Source organism: Colobus angolensis, unplaced genomic scaffold (genome assembly GCF_000951035.1).
Source record: "Colobus angolensis palliatus isolate OR3802 unplaced genomic scaffold, Cang.pa_1.0 Scaffold215, whole genome shotgun sequence".
NCBI classification, from domain to species: domain Eukaryota; kingdom Metazoa; phylum Chordata; class Mammalia; order Primates; family Cercopithecidae; genus Colobus; species Colobus angolensis.
Genome location: NW_012115322.1, coordinates 897,557 through 919,934, shown reverse-complemented (window position 1 = coordinate 919,934; position 22,378 = coordinate 897,557). Strand labels below are relative to the sequence as shown.

The following is a 22,378-nucleotide window of genomic DNA, read 5'->3' as shown; positions in this document are numbered from 1 at the left end:
AAAAAAAAAAAAAATTAGAACCAATTAGCAATTCATCACGTGTTACTCTGGGCTTTAAAAAAGTAAGGCTGGGTGCGGTCATGCCTGTAATCCTAGCACTGTGGGAGGCTGAGGTGGGTGGATCACCTGAGGTCAGGAGTTCGAGACTAGCTGGGCCAACATGACAAAACCTCATCTCTACTAAAAATACAAAAAAGCCGGGTGTGGTGGCAGGTGCCTGTAATTCCAGCAACTCGGGAGCCTGAGGCATGAGAATCGCTTTAACACGGGAGGCAGAGGTTGCAGTAAGCAATCTGCATCACTGCACTCCAGCCTGGGGGATAGAGTGAGACTTTGTCTCAAAAAAAAATAACAAAATTAAAAAATTAAAAAGTAAACAGGAAACACTTAAGTGCCCTTTAGTAATGACCCCAAATCCCAGGCCACATCCATCTTACCACACTACCATAATAAAGTTGGTAGCCTTCCTGTCAGTTTTTTGCTCTTTTACACGTATCTATAGCCAAGTCCATATAGAAACAGACAGACATAGATGCTAATCCATACAGATCTTTTTAATTTTATATATTAATTCTTTCAAATTTTGCTTATTCCTTTTAAATTAAAATTCCATCACATGAATAGGCCATATTTAGCCATTCCTGTATAGATGCATATTTAGGTTGATTCCAGTCTTTCACCATTATAAAGATAAGGTAATGATCATCTTAGACTTGAAGACACACATGCAACAGTTTTTCTGCACTTATTCACAGACGTGAACTTGCTGGGATTTAAGAATATAAATATTTCCTTTGCTTTTTTTTTTTTTTTTTTGAGATGGGGTCTTGCTGTGTCACCCAGGCTGGAGGGCAGTGGCGCAATCTTGGCTCACTGCAACCTCTGCCTCCCAGATTCAAGCCATTCTCCTGCCACAGTCTCCCAAGTAGCTGGGACTATAGGTATGCACCACCACTCTTGGCTCATTTTTGTATTTTTAGTAGAGCTGGGGTTTTGCCATGTTAGTCAGGCTGGTCTCAAACTTGATCTCAAGTGATCTGCCCACCTCAGCCTCCCAAAGTGCTAGGATTACAGGTGTAAGCCACCCCACCCAGCCATAAGCATTTCATTTTACTAGATACTGCCAAATGTTCCCTAGAATGGCTGTGAAAATTCACCTTCCTCCTTCCCCCGGTTGCATGTAACAATGTCATCTTTCCTTGTATGTGATAATTCTCCCAACTAACACCTGATAATTAGACAGGAAAGAAATCGTATTTCACTGTATACACGTGCATTTCCCATGCATCTACTTGTGCTTGCTAGCTATTCAGACTGCCTTTTCTGTAAATTGCCTGTTCACATTTTTGCCCACTTTTCTTATTCTACTGGGTCATTTGTCTTTTTTCATGGATCTGTAGAAGTTCTTTATATATTTTGGACAGCAGTTGTTTGTCTGAATTATGCAGACACCTTCTTCTAGGCTGTCACTGTCTTTTTAGCATATGTTTATGGTTTAACTGTACAGTGGTTTTTTTCCCCTATGCAATCAAATTTGGCAATCTTTTCTTTCATGGCTTATACTTTTTCTACCCTTAAACTCCTAAATCTATTCTCCTATATACTTAACTGTAGTTTTAGTTTGTTTTTGCTTTTTCTTTTTCCCCTCTCATATGTTTAGGTCTTTAATTCATTTGGAATGAAATTTTAATATACTATGTAAAACTTATCAAAATTTTATCTGTACTATAAAAAGAGCCATTCATCACAGCAAAATTTATTAAATGGTCCATCATTTTTTCTACTAATTTATAATACCCTTTCAAACAGTAATCTTTCAAACAGTAATCTGTTCATGAGCCTATTTCTAGATTCCATTCTGTTGCAATAGACCATGTATCTATTTACGCATCTTGTTAATGTACCTTAACACCTGCCAGGGAAGATATCCTTTTTATATTACTCTTTCTCATTTATTACACACCTTCAAATTTCCACATTAACATTAAATTACTTTTCAAGTTCTCTGGGGAAAAAGTCCTGTTGGGATTTGAACTGGAAATGCACCAAAATTATGCAGTAATCTAAGAAAAAGGAAATCTTTGTAATGTTAAGGTTTCTTCCCTATGAACATGGTATCTTTCTCCATTTACATTTATATAAAACATAATGTGTAAATATATATTTGTATTCTTTCATAGCTTTCAAATAATTTTATAATTTAATTCATAAAGACCTTATGTATCTTTGTTAGGCTTATTCGTTTCTAGATCATTTATATAATTTTTGTTACTACTGAGAATGCCTTTTTTTCTACTATATTTTCTAAAAAGTTGTGATTAAAGCATACTACTGAGTTTTGTATGTTGAGCTGGTATCCAACAACCTTGATGAACTCCAACCACCTGAAATAGTTTGTCCATTGGACTCCTGAACTTTCTATATGGAAAATCACAGTATCTGGAAATAATAATTTTATCTATTCCTTTCCAAAAATCTGACTTACTGAACAGACATTCTTAAGTATGAGTCTTACGTATGAACTAATGTCTATGATTATGAAACATCATTTCATTTATGAGCACTAGAAAAAGATGAGTTATATATCATCCAAGTTCTTAAAGCCAGAAAATAACTGATGTACTGATAGTTCTAAGATGTCATATCTGCAAATATCTATGTAAGATAGGAAAATGTTTCTTTTTCTTACATATTTTTAAGTTAACTTTTCATTTTGAAAAGGAAAGCTGAACTTGAGAAATTTTTATAAAAAACGAGAACCCAAACCTGTGAAATGGATGCACGTGTTTTATATGAACCTACCAACAACTATATGTATACCCTTCCTTAGTGGTCCTACCAATATAGGATACTTTTCCTCCCAGCCATAACTACAAACTCTCTGATGAAGCATAAAAGTAGGCAAAGCAACCAAATTGACAACTTCTTCCCAGTCCTAATCCAGCTCTATACTCTCTTCACTGACTACAAGTTGATCCTATGGAATGTTGATGGCAAAAAAACATTGTTCAAGTTTAAATTCCCAAATTAAAGAAATTGGCACTCTAATTTTACACAAATCATTTAATAATTAAAGAAAACTTTAATGTAGCATTTATATTTAGAGCTTTTTATATTAAAAAAATCATAACTGAGTGAAAAACAAAAAAATGATACAAGTGTAAAGAATATAAACCTCACCTTCAACAAATATTATTCAGCTAACATTTATGAAAACCTACCATGGAGAAAATAGTACATTCAGGCTCAGCACTGAAGTTACAAAGATAATTAAGACACCATTTGTACCCTCAAGAAGTTTAAAATCTAGCATAAAGCTGTAGTCCCAGTTACCCAGGAGGCTGAGGGACGAGGCCTGCTTGAGTCTAGGAGTCCAGGCTGTAGCGTGCTATGCTCACGCCTGTGAATAACCACTGCACTCCAGCCTGGGCAACCCAGTCATACCCTATCTATAAAAACAAAAAAAAAAAAAAATCTAGCAGTGTTTTACAACCTCTCCTACAGAACTGACTAAAAACATGTTATCTTGCTTTACCTTCAGAATTTGTTTTCTCCTTTCCCCTTCCTCCCGCCCAAGAAAGTGATGAGCCTCTTCAGAATCAACTGATTTAGTAGAGAGACATACATAAAGAAGTGCAGTTTGCCCTCTGTATCTGGCGAGTGCTACATCCATGGACTCAACAAACCGCAAATGAAAAGTATTCATGAAAGATAAACAAAAATGACAATACAACAAAAAAAAACCAAAAAATTTAAAATACAGTATGTTGTATTTAAAAATACAATATAATGATTTGCATAGCATTTACACTGTATCAGGTACTATAAGTTATCTAGAGATAATTTAAAGTATATAGGAAGATATGTGTAAGTTACGTGCAAATATGATGCATTTTATATCGAAGACTTGCATCTGTGGATTTTGGTATCAAGAGGGGTCCTAGAACCAACCCTCTAAGGAACTGAGAAATGACTCTGTTTAAAATACAGTATGAGAAATGCTGTCATATATGTTCAGAGAGCTATAGCTCAAAGAACGGAACTCCTAACTCCACTGGGAACTAAAAAGCAGAGAAAGGCTGAAAGGCTTCCCAGAGGATATAAAATCTGACACAGGTTTTGAAGGTTAAGTAGGCACTTGCCAGGAGGAAAAGAAAATTAAGGCTGTGGAAATAAAAATGACATTTTGCCCTCCTGCCATTATTGATAAGCAAGAAAACAAGGCACAAAGAACAAAAACCTCTGTACTCTGAGATAAAACAAAAAATGTTACCATACTTAGTTTTAGGTCTCAAAGTACATGAAAACTTGAGCCTTTCCTTTTAACTATTGATTTCTTAACAAAAAGTACTCATCTGCTAAGTTTTGCAATGACAATGACTGAAGGTAGTAATGTCCTCTCTGGATATAAGAATCACATGAGAAAACTGCTATTTCTACCATGAACATATGAATAGTAAACCTGGAAAAACTTGGTAATCTTGCGGGGGTCTTATTCCTTAAAATACCTGTTTTATTTTTTAATATAGGGAGGCATCTTTTCTAAAGCTTGGACTGCTTGCAACCTATCCTTGAAAGTAAAGTTCTTCTCCTTTTCTAAATGCTTTTACCTCCTTCAGCAAGGCTTTCCAGGCAGACAGAACCAAAGGTACAATGCTACAGAGGACTAAGCGGAAAATGGCATTTTTGGAACCACAAAAATTCCACTTGATTATTTGAAATGGTACACAGAAAACAAACATGGAGTGGGCCAGGCATGGTGGCTCACGCCTGTAATCCTGGCACTTTGGGAGGCTGAGGCGGGTGGATCACTTGAGGCCAGGAGTTTCAGACCAGCCTGGCCAACATGGTGAAACCCTGTCTCTACTCCTAAAAGTACAAAAAATTAGCTGGGCATGGTGGTGCATGCCTGTACTCCTAGCTACTCAGGAGGCTGAGGTGGGAGAATCGCTTGAACCTGGGAGGTGGAGGTTGCAGTGAGCTGAGATCATGCCATTGCACTCCAGCCTGGGCGAAAGAGTGAGACCCTGTCTCAAAAAAAGGAAAGAAAAAGAAAAGAAAAGAAAAGAAACACGGAGTGGTAAGATAAAGCTAAAATGTAGAAAGTGAAAAGCTTTTCTTGATATACTCTGTTAATAAAAAATGTGCATCTTTGGGTCGGCGCAGTGACTCACGCCTGTAATCCCAGCACTTTGGGAGGCCAAGGTAGGCAGATCACCTGAAGTCAGGAGTTCAAGACCAGCCTGGCTAACGTGGTGAAACCCTGTCTCTACTAAAAATACAAAAATTAGCTGGGCATGGTGGCACATGCCTGTAATCCCAGCCACTGGAGAGGCTGAGGCAAGAGAATCACCTGAACACAGGAGGCGGGGGTTGCAGTGAGCTGAGATGGCACCACTGCACTCCAGCCTGGGTGACAGAGGGAGACTCCGTCTCAAATAAATAAATAAGAAATGTGAACCTTTTCTATCAGCTCAATGGGTTTTGTTTGTTTGTTTTTGAGACAGAGTCTCGCTCTGTCATCCAAGCTGGAGTATAGTGGTACAATCTCGGCTCACTGCAACCTCCGCCTCCCAGGTTCCAGCGATTCTCCTGCCTCAGCCTCCCAAGTAGCTGGGACTACAGGCGTGCGCCACCAGGCACAGCTAATTTTTGTATTTTTAATAGAGATGGGGTTTCACCATATTGGCCAAGGTGGTCTCGAACTCCTGACCTCATGATCGGCCCACCTCAGCCTCCCAAAATGCTGGGATTACAGGTGTGAGCCACCATGCCCTGCCAGCTCAATGGTTCTTAAATGGAGATCCATGAATGATATGTTTTCAAGAGACTTCAAGGGACTTGTGTGTGTGAAAATTTTATGCTTTACATTCCACAAAGGTATAAAAACAATGAGTAGAGTCATTTTCTGGACGACCTCCTTTTAACTGAAGACTGTCATTTAACTTTAGCATGCAAGTTTGCATTTGTTTACCAGCGATTACCAATCACCTAGAATGACAATATTTTACCCATAAGCATGCTTACAGCAACTATAAAATTGTGGTGTACTGTTGTCAAAATGACAGCAATTGACCTACATATTCCATCATATTCATGTTGAATTCTTTTAGCAGTTACAATTTAAAAAGTTCTTTTTTGCAGTGATAAACCTTAATTGAAAATTGTTTGGTGAGCAGTAGCTTATTTTAGAAAATTTTATTATATAAAGTAATGCTCTAAATTAAAATCTTAGATAAAACCACCCATTTTGTTTTTATTTTATAAATATCTTTAACTTCATGGTTGTATAAGAGTATCAAAACAGTAAACATAAGCTCTTTTGTAAGTACTCTAACTAAAAGACACTTATAAGCCTGACATTTTAGACTGTCAGTGTTGAGCCCACACTATCTCTCCACCTTTACAGACAGTCTCAAACTCATGATGGCATGACTTACGATGGTGCAGAAGTGATACACACTGAGGTACCCATAAACCATTCTGGTTTTAACTTTCAGTACAGTATTCAATAAGTCACATGAGATATTCAATACTTTATTATAATAAATAGGTTTTGTGTTAGATGATTTTGCCCAACTGTAGGCTAATATAAGTTGAGAAGTATCTGCATTTCTATCTATTCTCCTTCAGGGATCATGGTGTTCCACTCCAAATGATTATTTAAAAAACTTTTTCCTCATGCAAAAAAGATTTTCTAAGTGAAGATGGTACTATCTTCATTGTCTAAGAGACCTTCCTTTTCCTATCCTCAATTTCTTGCAAAATTTTTTATCTTATCAAAACCAATCAAGAAACAACTGAAATGGAACTCTAGGATAAGCCTTCTTTGCCAGATGCTTGCACCAAGTATAAATCTGCTATCTGGGCTCCAACAGCACCTCTTTTATGGTATTCACCACACTCTGCCTTCCATACAACTGTCTATATTGTAATTTTAACTCCCTTACTTTATTCTAGGTTTTATGAAGACAACTGCATCCTCATTTGTTATTAATTATAAATAGTCGATTACATAACATTTTCTCAATAAATATTTACCACAGCAAAGTAAAACCATTACTTATCTACCCTTTATCTTAAAATATACTAGAAATATTAGACTAGTGCATTATAAATAAGTTATTTATAATGGATACCAAATACATCTGCAATCTCTGTTCACAGCAACAAGCTTAGTTCTCACTCTTGCTAAGTTTCATGAATTTCTTTTAAAAGTACAGATCACTATTAAGCTCAACAGAGATTGATCTATTTTTTATGACAGCTTTAAATGGCAGGAAAATTCTGAGGAGAGTACAGTAGTAGATTAAGAAATGGGGAGGAGCCAAGTATAGCTTTTGGTGCTTTGATCAAGGGTATATCGCTATATTTCTTCCTAAAGTTTTTCTGCCAGTAATTTCGGTACACACAACTGCCAACGTAAACATATGCAAGTAACTGAGTATTTACATGTTTCCCACTTGTGGTCATCCGCAATATTTAATAAGTTTTTCATCCAATACATAAATTATCAAATATAACAAACATAAATTATCAAATATAATGGGAGGAGGCTCACATTATCTACCTTTTATTTTAGAAAAAAACAAGGTATAAAAAGGTTCTATTATTATTTAAATACACTAGAAGTCAAAGAACTGAATACTCTGGATTCTAAAAGAAGGGCATTACACTTTAAAACTTCCCATAAAGATTTAAAACATACCTGTCATCCAAAACAATAATTATTTCACCATGTTTAAAGGTGAGTTCATTGTCCTCAACAGCTTCAAAATCATATAAAGCTCTCACTTTCCGTGCAACCTTATTATTTAACTGAATTTCTGCAGATGGATATAAGGATTTTGTTTCTGTGTGTTGTTGTTTCTGTTCTTGCAGCGATAATTCAATAGCTATTTTCAAAAATTAAAATGCAAAGCAACTGGAATTAATTTTGATAAACATTAGATGACAATGTAAAATTTAGTAAGAATAAATCAAGCATTTTATTTGTCTAATTACAAGCTACAGTTAACTTTCGGGAGGGTGGGGCAGGGCAGGGAACCATGACATTTTTAAAATAAAATTTTTGCTCATTCCTTATTATCACGGTCTGTCATATACAGCAGCAATTATTTTTATAGCAAACAGATTGTGACATTATAATATGGGTAGCTTTCCATATAGGATAAGCCATGAACATATTTCTGTGCTTGACTCATAACTTTGGCATTAAAAAAAGGTGAAATGTAATCTCTCCAAAGGTAGCACATCAAATATATATTATTGAAAAAAGATAATGAATTAAATTCATTTGACAGCATGTCATTTGTTTTCCTTACTTTTTGGATGCTGCTGGTTTTTAGATTTGAGGTAGAAATAAAAGTATACTAGTTTTATTATCATTTTTATTTAAAAAAATGTTCTGGCAAAGATATTTTAAGCAACACTAAATTACACGTGCTTGATCATTTACCTTTAGCTATGTCTTCATCCTCTTTGTTTTTGTTCGATGACGTATCATTCTTGGCAGCAGCAGAGACAGTCTGTAAATGTATGAGTAAAATGAACACAACTATCTCTTCAAACAAAACACAAGCTCTATAATTACTTGCAGATGCTAAATTTTAAAAAATACTGATATAGGCCGGGCGCGGTGGCTCAAGCCTGTAATCCCAGCACTCTGGGAGGCCGAGACGGGTGGATCACGTAGGTCAGGAGATCGAGACCATCCTGGCTAATACGGTGAAACCCCGTCTCTACTAAAAATACAAAAACTAGCCGGGCGAGATGGCGGGCGCCTGTGGTCCCAGCTACTTGGGAGGCTGAGGCAGGAGAATGGCGTAAACCCGGAAGGCGGAGCTTGCAGTGAGCTGAGATCCGGCCACTGCACTCCAGTCCAGGCGACAGAGCGAGACTCCGCTTCAAAAAAAAAAAAAATACTGATATAACTGAGTTTCATTTAACAGTGAAGTTCTTTTCTGAGACACGGTCTCACTCTGTCAGCCAGGCTGGAGTGCATGGCACAGTCATAGCTCACTGAAACCTCCAACTCCTGGGCTCAAGTGATCCTCTTGCCTCAGCCTCCTGGGAAGCTGGAACTACAAGTATATGCCTCCACACCTGGCTAATTTTTATTTTTTGTAGAGACAGGGTCTCACTATGTTTCCCAGGCTGATCTGCAACTCTTAGCCTCAAGTGATTCTCCTGTCTCAGCCTCCCAAAGAGCTAAGATTACAGGCATGAGCCACCATGACTGGTCTAAAAGTGAAGTTCTTTATCATAATTTTAAGTAATTGTTTTCAAATACTAAAATAAAACATCAGATTTTTCAAGAAAACATTATCAACTCACACAGGACTCAAACTGGCTTAGATTTTGCATAAATCTAACACAGAACTTGGCATACAGAAAGTACTTAAATATTAATAGAATAAAAAATATGACTCTATCCTGATTGTATTCCTGATCTCAAGGTCTCTTAGTGAGAGGAGCTCTACTGCTACAGGAGTACAGCTACATGAGAAGTGCCAGCAAGAAGTCATGATCATCACTGAAGAGAGAGGAGTGGGGACAGAGACAAGAGATGCAGTTCTAGGAATACGTGTGAATTCCTTTTACTAGTTACTGTGGCTGGGTGGCAGTGGTCTGCCAGGCAAAGCAGAGAACTAAGGAAGGTCATGCTTGAATTTAATAAATGGCATGTAAGACAGGTATCTAGGACTCTGATCCATCAACCAGTTTTTTACATAGATTTTTCAGAAAAATATGCAGAAAGGACAGAACAGGAAAATGTTTCCTTTTTATTATTTATAAGACTCTTGTCTCAAAACTCTACCTTGTACTCTTAGGTCTGGTGAGATATAATTTTTTTTCAGTTGGTGTGGCTCATGCCTGTAATGCCAGCACTTTGGGAGGTCGAGGCAAGTGGATCACCTGAGACCAGAAGTTTGAGACCAGCCTGGTCACATGGTGAAACCCCATCTCTACTAAAAATACAAAAAATTAGCCGGGCATGGAGGTAGGAGGCACCTGTAATCCTAGCTACTCTAGAGGCAGAGGCAGGAAAATTGCTTGAACCCAGGAGACGGAGATTGCAGTGAGCCGAGGTTGCGCCACTGCACTCCGGCCTGGACAACAAGAGTGAAACTCCGTCTCCAAAAAAAAAAAAAAAAAAGCATCTATTTTTCTCTTTAATCTATGATCTAAAAGAAAAGAAAATATAGTACTTCTCATAGTCTCTTTCCTAGCCCATATCCTAATATTAATGGGAGGGAATAAGGTACTGAGAGCAAAATCCAAGCAATAGTATTTTCTTCCCCTAGACCTAAAAAAACAGCCCACTCCATCAGTCAACATCCCTGCCTCCACACCCCAGTTCTACTAAAGCTATCCCCTCTCCCAGCAAATAAATTTCTAGTCTTACATTTCCATCCATCTTATATGTAAAGCATTCATTCTAGGCATTTTCACTCTTCAACAAACAAGTCTTGAGCCTCTCAATTCCATGAATTTGTTCATTTCACTTATCTCCTGGTGTGACTTCTTCACTTCTAACAAAATATTAATACATTCAAGTTTCAAAATTCTACCTCTTTACCTTCTTCACCATTCTGATCGGTAGTCACCTCTTTCTCTCTTTAGTATTCAGAAAGACAGCATACAGTCTATTCCCCTCATCCTATGTTTGTCACTTACAATCCAAATAGGTTATTTTTCACATGTATAAAGCTATCGTTCAAATTTGCCACAAATTTCTTGACTATAAGGGCTATGTCATACACTTATGCCTTTTACATGACTGCAGACTTAGAGAAACATTAAATACACTATTTTTGTCTGATTAACTTCTCAAGGTTCTGATATGTGGAGGAAATACACATAAAAACTAGTATGTCTACTAAATGTAAGGAAGGCACTATGCTAGAGAGTCATTTGGGAAGTAGAGGTGGAAAATGATAATGTAGACATACCTTGCCTAGTCTTTACATAATATATATACCTTCAAAATATTACAGGGTCAACCATGGGTCTGAATGAATCTCTCACCTGAGAACCTGCTGGAGGAAAAGTAATTCCTTCCTCTTTCATAGATTTAATAGTTGCAGATATTAGACTAAACTGAGGGTCCTTCTGAAATTCTTCTGACCACTCCACCATTAAAGATTTCAGTTTTTCACATACTTTAGGATGTGCCTTTTAAATAAAAGGAAAGGGAAATGAACACAAATCTATGGTTAAAATAAGTACTTAAATTATTTAACAAGGAGAATTACCATCAAAATTCTCTTTAATTATATGAACATCAACAAAAGTCCACCAATTTCTAGCCTAGTTGAGTAAATGACAGATGCCTATTTACATGCTATTTCATGCAAAATGACTGTTTTTAACACCAATTCCTAAGTCTTACTATAATGACAACAAATCTTTTATATTCAGAGATTATTTCCTCCATGTTTGGGAGAATGGAACCAGAGAAACTTGGATGTAAATCTTAGCTATTCCACTTACTAGCTGCATGACCTTGGACAAGTTACTTCTAAGTCTCAGTTTTTGCATTTATAAAATAAGAATGATAAGGGAATCTAATTTCCAAGAATCTAATGCTCCAAGGGTAGTTAAGAACATTCAACAAGACAGTATATATAAAATGCTTAAAGCAATGACTACTTACTGGCCCTCAGAAAGGATTTGCTATTATCTACAGTATATATACTTTGGGGAGAAGAGTTTTTGGTGCTACAAATTAAAAAATCAAATATCAGAACAGTTTATTTCATTTCAATGTATCTAAAAATGACTTCATTTATAATACTTTAGTAATACCACATATAATAACAACATACAATCTATGTATTTTTTAATGACTTACATTTCTTCTGTTTTTAAAATTTACCTTATTTTTAATCACAGCACGTACTTCTGTTGCAAAATCACGGGAACATACTTCTAAATGAAATATCTTTCCACAGTTTGCCACACAAGCCCCAAGAAGCTATTAATTGAAATAAAAATTAATATACAAATGTTAAAATATTAACTTACTGTAATCAAAAACATTTAAAATTTGTGTCAAATAATAACATGATTTGTACTCACAGTTAGTGCCTGCAGAGCAACATGTGGAACCTTATGATTTACCCTTTTCATTATGGCTTTCAGGCAATCTTTCGCTCTAAAAAAAAAAAGAGACAGTTAAGAATTTATTGATAAATGTAATTCAAACATTAAGGTATTATTCTATTACCAAATACTTTTATATTTAATGGCTCAGGCCTGTAATTCCACCACTTTGGGAAGCCAAGGCGGGAGGACCACTTGAGCCCAGGAATTTGAGACCAGCCTGGACAACAAAGTAAGAATTTCTATCTCTATAAAAAATTTAAAAATTAGCTGGGTATGGTGGCGTGTGTCTGTACTCCTCACTACTCAGGAGGCTGAGGCAAGAGGATTGTTTGAGCCCAGGAGGCTGCAGTGAGCTGCGTCATGCCACCGTACTCCAGCATGGATGACAGAGAGAGACTCTGACTCAAAATAAAATAAAGTAAGTATAAAATAAAAATAAATTAAACTAAAATCCTGGAAATTTCATGTTATTAAAGGAATAAATATATAAAATGATTTTACACAATATTTTGTTTATAGGCTCATAGAACTTTTAAAAAAAAGCATGTTGCAAATGTTGTGTATTCCAAAATTAAGAGACAAACCACTTTACAAACGGTCTGTCAACACAAGAGACGTGTACCAGATCTTTCCATTTCTTCAAGACAGATTTAGCTTTCAGACAGCAAAATCTCATCTTGAAAAAAATCTAACATGATATATAAAGTATAAACATGTGAATATACTATGAAAAGTTTTAATGTTAAAACAAATGCTTTCATCACTCTTCTAAATTTCTAACATACAGTTCAGCTAATTGCCACATCTCCCCAAAAGCATTTTTTATATTCACTTTTTTCATTTGTTAACCTATTATATTTATATGTATATTACTCAAAGACTTTTTTGTTATATTATCTATTGTGTTATCTACTTCATTATTTAAAAGTTCCCATACATATAGAACTCCCAGAGGAATTCCTTAAATAACTCACCGAAACATTGTTATCATGTATCCCTATTGTGTCAAGGCTTTCATCACATGTGTGACTAAAGCAGATTTTCAGTTGAACTCTTTTTCATTTGTTCCTTCAGGATGAAGTTAATCCCATAAATCCAGCAATTGGGCTTTTTTAACTTTTATGTCCCAAAAGGACAACAACTGACCCTTTAAGGACATGAAAGTTAGGGGCACCAACACCCCACAAAGCCGAAAATCTGTGTATAACTTTTGATTCCCCAAAAGCTTAACTATTAATAGCCTAATCTTTTTTTTTTTTTTTTTTGAGATAAGAGTCTCACTCTGCTGCCCAGGCTGGAGTGCAGTGGTGCCATCTCAGTTCACTGCAACCTCTGCCTCCTGGGTTCAAGCGATTCTCCTGTCTCAGCCTCCCAAGTAGCTGGGATTACAGGTGCACACTATTATGTCCAGCTAAGATTTGTATTTTTAGTAGAGACGAGGTTTTACCATATTGGCCAGGCTGGTTTCGAACTCCTGACCTCAAGTGATCTGCTCACCTTAGCCTCTCAAAGTGCTGGGATTACAGGCATGAGCCACTGCGCCCAGCCAACTAACAGCCTACTCTTGACCAGAAGCTCTTCACCAATAGCATAAACAGTAGATGGACATATATTTCGTATATACATAATATACTGTATTCTTACAATAAGGTAAGCTAGAAAAAATAAATGTTGTTAAGGAAATCATGAGTTGGAGGAAGAGGGGTTGGTCTTGCAGTCTTAGAGGTGGCCGAGGTGGAAGAGAACCTATGCATAAGTGGGCCCTCGCAGTTTAAATCTGTGTTGTTCAAGGGTCAACTGTGATAAAGTCTCATTGTTCTCTCAAAGTTACTTCACAAAAAGAGACACTGGTTATCAAGTTCCTAGACATTCACTGAGCATGAGTGGACATCTTACCCATTAGGAGTACTTCCAACTTTGTCACATATGTCCATAATAAGACTCCAATCTTCTGTAGTGTTGTACTCATTTGTGGCTTTTTCTACAAAATATATTAGCATACACAACAATGAGGACACATCTCATATAACACTAAAATACCAGTAAAGGCCCAACATTTAAAAAATCCTACCTTTTCTCTTGCCGAAGATACTACAGATGACCTTCAGAAGACAAAAGTACTTCTACCAACTTAGATTTTAAATTGTATAATTAAATGCACTAAATATCTTGAGGTAAAGCAATTAAATGCCTTCTAAATAAACAAATTACTAAGTATCAATAATCCCATAAAATTCTAATTTGGAAGAAAGTTTTAAAAATGTATCATCAGGACTGGGCATGGTGGCTCATGCCTGTAATCCCACCAATGGGAGGCCAAGGCAGGAGGATCGTTTGAGGCCAGGAGTTCGAGACCAGCCTGAGCAATATGGTGAGACCCTGTCTCTACAAAAAATAAATTTTATAAATTAGCCAGGCATGGTGGCAAATGCCTGTAATCTTAGCTACTTGGGAGGCTGAAATGGGAGGATTGCTTTGCCTATGAATTCAAGGCCGCAGTGAGCTATCACGCTACTGCACTCCAGCCTGGGTGACAGGGTGAGACCCTATCTCTTAAAAAAATTAGAAAGTATATCATACAAGTAAATATGCACTAAACTGTCCAATAAAGCATTGGTTTTGTAAATTTTTTTTAATAGAGAAGGGGTCTCACTATGTTGCCCAGGTTGGTCTTGAACTCCTGGGCTCAAGGAATCCTCCTCCTTGGCATCCCAAATGTTGGGATTACAGGCCACTGCACTCAGCCTGAAGCATTGTTTTCAACAGCAAAAAGAAAAACTGATTAATATAGTAAATTCATACAATGGAATATGAAATGAGGGATACAAAATTAAATGAACAAAAATGTATGAAACTCAAAACATGATTTGCTTGGGCTTATAATGCTGAGTCAAAAAGCTAACAGCAGAAGAATTTATAATATTTACATGAGTTGTTTTTCTTCCTTTTTTCTTTTTTCCTTTTTTCCTTTTTTTTTTTTTTTTTTTGAGACAGAGTCTCACTCTGTTGCCCAGGCTGGCTGGAGTGAAGTGGCACAATCTCAGCTGACTGCAACCTCTGCCTCCCAGGTTCAAGTGATTCTCCTGCCTCAGCCTCCCAAGTATCTGGGACTACAGGTGCCCACCATCATGCTCGGCTAATTTTTGTATTTTTAGTAGAGATGGGGTGTTACCATATTGGTCAGGCTGGTCTCAAACTCCTGACCTTGTGATCTGCCCACCTTGGCCTCCCAAAGTGCTGGGATTACAGGCATGAGCCACTGCACCCAGCTACATGAGTTTTTTTAAGACAGCTTTATTGCTATAATTCACGTATCAATACAATTTACACATTTAAAATGTACAATTTAATGTTTTGACTATATTCATAGAGTTGTACAACTAACACCAGTATCTATTTGAGAACATTTAATCACTTCCAAGAGAAATCCATACCCACTGGCAGTTACTGTTCATTCTCCCTACATACTCCCAGCCCCAGGCAACCACTTGTCTACTTTCTGTCTCCAAAGATTTACCTATTCTGGATTTTTCATATAAATAGAACCATACAATATATGTTCTTTTCTGACTGGCTTCTGTTATTTGGCATAATGCTTGCAAGGGTCATCCACGTTATAGCATGTATCAGTACTTCATTTCTTCTTATGGCTAAATAATATTCCACTGTATAGATATACCACATTTATCCATTCACCAGTTCATGAACATCTGGGTTGGCTGGCTGCTTGGTTGGCTGGTTGGCTGGCTTACTGAGACAGGGTCTCACTCTGTTGCCCAGGCTGGTGTGCAGTGGTGTGATCACGACTCACTGCAGCCTTCATCTCCCAGGGCTCACATGATCTTCCCACCTCGGCTTCCCGAGTAGCTAGGACCACAGGTGTGCACCATCACGCTCAACTAAGTTTTGCATTTTTTGTGGAGATGGGGTTTCGCCATGTTGCCCAGGTTGGTCTCAAACTGCTGGGCTCAAGAGATCTGCCCGCCTCAGCCTCCGAAAGTGCTGAGATTACAAGTTTGAGCCACCATGCCAGTCAACATTTGGATTTTCAAAAACGTTTTTGGGCTGGTAGCGGTGGCTCATGGCACTTTGGGAGGCCGAGCTGGGCGGATCACGAGGTCAGGGGATCGAGACTATCCTGGCTAACAGGTGAAACTCCGTCACTACTAAAATTACAAAAAATTAGCTGGGCATGGTGGTGGGTGCCTGTAGTCCCAGCTACTTAGGAGGCTGAGGCAGGAGAATGGTGTGAACCTGGGAGAAGGAGCTTGCAGTGAGCAGAAATCGCGCCACTGCACTCCATCCTGGGCGACAGAGCAAAATTCCATCTCAAAAAACAAAAACAAAAACAAGAAAAAACCACTTTTTGGCTAATATAAATAATGCACTGATGCTATGAACATTCATGTACAAGTCTCTGCGTAGACATCATGTTTTCGTTTTCCTTTGGCATATATCTAGGAGTAGAAATGCTGTGTCATATGATAACTCTGTTTAATTTTTTTAGGAATGGGCAGTTTTCCAAGGGAACTATACTGTGGTACATTCCCACCAGCAATATGTGAATGTTTCACCTGGAGTTTCATAACATCCAAAAAACACACTATATTTTTTAGGGATATATACACAGGTCATAAAAGTATTAACATGCATGAGAAGGATAAGCATCAAATTTGGGGGGTGGTTCAAAAGAAGACAGGGGCTTCATTGTATTTATAAAGGTTTATTAAGTTGTACAGTATGTATCCAGAAAATATTTTATTTTCAATTATCTTTTTTGTGGTCTGAAATACTACATGATCGAAGTAAAAATTGACAAGTAATTAACCTGCATTGTGAGAAATAAAATAAATTAATTAAACGTAAACTGTTAAAAAGCATGATCGGAATATAATGATTGAGTTGTGGAGCATTTTTACTTTACTAACTTTTACAAAAATTTCAATATCAAGGAATACAATTTTTTCTTCTAGTATGGAGAGGTGGAGATACAAAAAGTACCACTTTAGAAACATTGTATCATTTTATGTCTTTTCTTCTTTATTACATATACTCTATAATTTCAAATATAGAATAATCTAGCAAAACATAAACACACACACACACAACAGATGGTATCACAGTGATCATTAGGAAAGATGGTAGGAATCCAGGGTAATTTTTTTTTAAACAGCAAGGAATAATCAAAAGAAGCCAAAAAATGAACTAGCTTAGCAAACAACTATACTTTGTGAGTAAAGAGAAACACAACAATGCAGTTAACCTCAGTTAAATGCTGGAACTCGCTTTAAAAAGCCATGCAAATTGCCTACTACTTATGGATGGAAAGCAACTGATTTGACATGTGATGAAATGACAAACCAGGGGTTTTAGAAAAGTAATATATTTTTGTCTACTGAAAGTTCTAGATCCAGGCACCAAACTATGCAGGTAAAACATACCTACTTAGGTTTTCACCGTCTTCCCTTGTGCAAAAAAGACTATTGCTTTGGAAAGTCAGAGCAGACTATATTGTTTTCGAGGCTTAACTATTCTGAATTACATATCTAATAAATTCCATGAATTCACAAGTAAAGACAAGGAAAAACCTTTTTCCAATCCCTTTTAAAACTATGATGCATATCCTTCTGGACATTATATATACATATATACACACACATATACATACACACACACACACACGCAAAAATAATAAAAGCTAATGCAAAATTAAATAGTATAAGGTATACAAAGACAGCACCCAAAAACAGACAACTTCTTCCTTGGCTAAGTTATGAACAAGACGAGAAACAAAACAGAATAAAATAACACTTTTGTTAGTAACAGAAGCTTTAGATATACTGGCCAAATGAATTTAATAGTGAACCCCAGAAGTGGGCATGCCTTAGCACTAAAGAGGTGAAAGTCTCTCTCTGCAGGGATAAACTTCTGCATAACCTATTCCATGGAGAAGTAAATGAAAAATCACTCAGTAGTGGTGGAAAGACTAGCTAGTCCTACACAGACGGGCATGCGTAAGGCCGGTTATTCTCAAACTTACCAATCAGGTGTCATCACACCAGAGATGAAGTGAATAAAAAAGCAAGGGCAAGCCAGGTGAGGTGGCACACACCTACCGTCCCAGCACTTGAGAGGCCAAGGCAGGCAGATCACTTGAGCCCAGGAGTTCAACACCAGCATGGGTAACATGGTAAAACCCTGTCTCTACAAAAAACACAAAAAAGTTGGCTGGGCCTGATGGCACATGCCTGTAGTCCCAGCTACTTGGGAGGCTGAGGTAGGAGGATGGCTTGAGCCTGGGAGGTCAAGGTTGCAGTGAGACAAGATCGCACCACTGCACTCCAACGTGGACAACAGAGTGAGCCCTGTCTCTACAAAACAAAACAGAACAAAACAAAACAAAGCGCAGGCTCAGGGTGATACTAATGGAACTCCCTTCTCACAAAGAAAACCATAGGGGTACAGAAAAAATATTTCCCACTAATATTGTGATCATACTAAATGTATCATTTCTTAACATGCATTTCTACTCATAAACATCTGTCCACATTCAAAAATATACATCTATACCACTATTTTTAGTAGCTGCATAATGTACCATTATATACAGAGTGGCCACAAAGTTCCAAAACAAGCTAGAGAGAAGCTATCAGCAAACTGATTGTAAATCCATTAAGTACTCAATCTGTCTTCTTTGTTGTACTTACTGGTATCATTCATATTGGTGACTCACATAGACTAAATAGAAAACAATTAGGAGGGAGGATTTTGTGCATAGTCCTTTCTGAAGATGTTTCACAGCATTTTTTTTGTTTAGCATCTGTCTTTGCCACAACCTTTCACCACATTCCACCCCCAGATGAATGTAACCATCGCAGCACGAATTTTTGTTTTGTTCACTATTATTATTCTTAGTACATAAACAGCATGCAGGGCACGAAGTAGGTGCTCCATCAATATTTGTTTCATGAGTGAATGAATGATGTTGGTTGCTCCTCCACATTCCATTAGCCTGGTACAATGTGTAAAGTGGCAAACAACAGCAGAGCTTTTGAGTACATGAACTAAAAGGGCTTTAACTCTGATGCCCATCTGTGGACATGGTTTGGCTGATGTCTGCAAAGTTCTGGACCAACCAAAGCTTCACTGCTGAGCAGACAAATATTCAAGGGGCTGCATAGGATCAAACTTCAATAGCAACACCACATGGCAACAAAAGGTAACAGCACTAGTGGGCTTATGAAGTTCTAGTTCTCTTCTTATTTACTGAGAGAAGTAACTCTGTGTTTGGGAGTCTCAACAAGGAGGCAGGGTAAGTGGGGAAGGCAATGCTTCAAGAGCTTCTTAGACAGATGACTAACTTTACATACTGAGTCTGAAAAGCAAATCATATATTTTACAGCTTCATGCCAATCTTTCCTATTCGTTTATGATGTAGTTTTTGCTATAACAGAATCTACCATTTTTCTTTTCATAGTGTCATTTAGCATACTGTTTGAATTACCTGAAGATTAAATATCCACCCACATTCTTTTCTGTATATTAATCCCCTTTTACATGTAAATCTTTAGGGTATCTAGAACTTCATTTAGTATATCTGGAACCTCACACATGGTGTGAGGCAGGAACAGAAAAATATTTTTACAAATTTTTTGTCAGTTCTACCATTTAAGAATCTATCCTTTCCTCATTGATCTGAGAAGCCAGCATTATCAATTACCAAATTTTATGAGTATGGATGTGTATGAGTACAAAGACACACAATCAGGTGAGTCTGATTTTAGACCATCTAATAACCTACCTAGTCCAGCTAGAATTCAACTTTTCATGATATTTTTCCAATTCTGGTCATGTAACACATTAAATATGAAGCCTATCTGATGCCTTCTAAAGCCTCCCAACAATTTTTAAAATATCTAATTAGACTATTGTTTATTTGATTTAATTTCCATAGAAAATGGAAAATTCCTGATTTGAATACTCTATCAAGCGCAGTTTAGTCTCTACAAATATAGTACTCACAATTACTCTTTTTAAAAAGTATAAAACCTGAAGACTTCATAATGGCCTGCCAAAAAGGACTTCGTTTTTCAAGTGAGCTAAATAACATTTAAATTATGCACTTAGGAGTATTTTAAACCCCTGGGAAATTTTAAATATTATAATTAAGAAACCAGTCTTTTATAGCATGTCACTTTGCCCAATGTTGGGGCCCTATATCACATTATTCTGTGTCAAACGCATAGAGAGGGAGAAAGTTAAAAGAGCCCTCCTGGGGCCTAAATGCTACACGCCAGCATTTGGTGGGTGTAAGTCATAACATTTCATCACCAGGCTTCGATCACTGTATATAGAAAGCCTCAAATACAACATGAAATAGCTTAGAAAGATTCTAACAATATGATAAAGAATAATTCCATCAATACCTACCTACAAGGAACAAAAAGGCTCCCCCAACTTACAGTCATTATGTTCAAAGTACAGCTTTAAAAACAATCTAGCTCTATCCATAAAACTTTTAATAAAATAGGCTCTATCAGTAATGAAAAATTTAACTACATGAAATAAGAATGCCTGCAAGAAAGTTTTAAAGCTCCTCCTATTATGTTTGCAAATAAAAATTCATGACTAGTCTTCTGCTTCCAAACATGATAGCATATCTGGTACCAGACTTGCGATCCTACCAAAAACAACTATAAAACAGACCAAAATCGATGAGGCAATTGTTTTCAGGGAATGAACAGCAGGCAGAGCAGGTCTCAGATCTTTGAGGGAAGGGAAATATGTAGTGAGCCTCACGATGGCCTCAGCTTTCTGCCTTGGAATACTTTCCTGTCCAGCACAAGGAAGACTAGCCCAAGTAGAGGAAGACTAGCCCAAGTAGAGGAAGACTAGCCCAAGTAGAGGAGGACTAGCCCAAGAAGAGCAGCTGAGAGACAGAGACCAGGTTTCTAAGCACGGTGATTAATGAGAGGCCCTTGGCCAAGGGCTGGGCTACACAAACACACTTGAGATGAGTCTCTATGGGGTCTAGCAGAGATTACCTGCTATGGGGCTGAAAGGTCAAGTAGCACTGGGAGTTATCCTCCCTATTACGCATGGAATGTTTGTGTTCCTCCCAAAATTCTTATGTTGAAGCTGTAATCCCCAGTGTGGCTGTATTTGCAGATGGGGCCTCTAAGGAAGTAATTATTGTTAAATGAGGCCAAAAGGATGGGACCCTGATCCAACAGGATTAGTGTCCTTTTAAGAAGATACACCAGAGAGCTAGCACTCTCTTTGTGTACACACAGCAAGGAAAAGCCATATGAGGACACAGGAATAAGGGGGCTATATATAACCCAAGGGGCGAACTCTCACCAGACAGCACCTCTGCTGGCACTTTGATCTCGGACTTGCAGGCCCCAGAACTGTGAAAAAATAAATTTCTGCTGCGTAAGCTACCTAGCCTATGGTATTGTTACGGCAGCCCAAGCAGGCTAATTAATGCCCAAACAAAGCAAGAGAACACGTCATGCATTTAGTTGAAAATCCAAAAAGGGCACACCTTAGGAGGAAAAGTCCTCTAGAATTTAGTTCAAAACCAAAATAGGCCTCCCTCACAAGGAATAAAACCAAGCCTGTCAAAACCTAAAAGATCCCCCCAATAATATTATAACCTGACAAAACTCAACACCATTTAGAGGAAGACAATATAATTTAGCCTCCCTACAAAGAATAATCACAATGTCCACTGTAATACAAAAAATTACTAAATAAGCAAACAAGTATCCCAAAATCAAGATTAGTCAGTAAAAACAGATGTTAGCATAACCCAAATGTTAGACTTAGCAAGAAAGAACTTTAGAGAATTATATATATTTTCAAGAATGCAAAGATTGGTGAATGCTCAGCAGAGAAATGAAAACTATAAAAATGGAATGTCTGAACTGAAAAGTACAATATCTCAATTAAAAAATGCATTACATGGGCTGGGTGTGGGGGCTCACACCTGTAATCCCAGCACTTTGGGACGACGAGCAGGGTGGATCACCAGGTCAAGAGATGGAGACCATCCTAGCCAACATGGTGAAGCCCTGTCTCTACTAAAAATACAAAAAATTAGCCAGGTGTGGTGGTGGGCGCCTGTAGTTCCAGCTACTCAGGAGGCTGAGGCAGGAGAATCATTTGAACCTGGGAAGTGGAGGTTGCAGTGAGCCAAGATTACATAACTGTACTCCAGTCTGGGTGACAGAGCAAGACTCTGTCTCAAAAAAAAAAAAAAAAA

The 22,378-nt window shown here is 37.5% G+C and overlaps 1 protein-coding gene across 1 annotated transcript in view; it reads right to left on the bottom strand.

Moving 5' to 3' along the window:
- The window catches only part of STAM2 (signal transducing adaptor molecule (SH3 domain and ITAM motif) 2), a 55,790-nt gene that overhangs the window by 18,435 nt on the left and 14,977 nt on the right, over positions 1-22,378 (bottom strand). Inside the window, exons 2-7 of the mRNA XM_011943045.1 lie at positions 14,008-14,092; positions 12,085-12,160; positions 11,882-11,980; positions 11,032-11,178; positions 8,459-8,528; positions 7,709-7,895 (exon numbers count right to left, since the gene is read on the bottom strand). Coding sequence (XP_011798435.1) covers positions 7,709-7,895; positions 8,459-8,528; positions 11,032-11,178; positions 11,882-11,980; positions 12,085-12,160; positions 14,008-14,092 — 664 coding nt within the window. The remainder of the gene's footprint in view (positions 1-7,708; positions 7,896-8,458; positions 8,529-11,031; positions 11,179-11,881; positions 11,981-12,084; positions 12,161-14,007; positions 14,093-22,378) is intronic.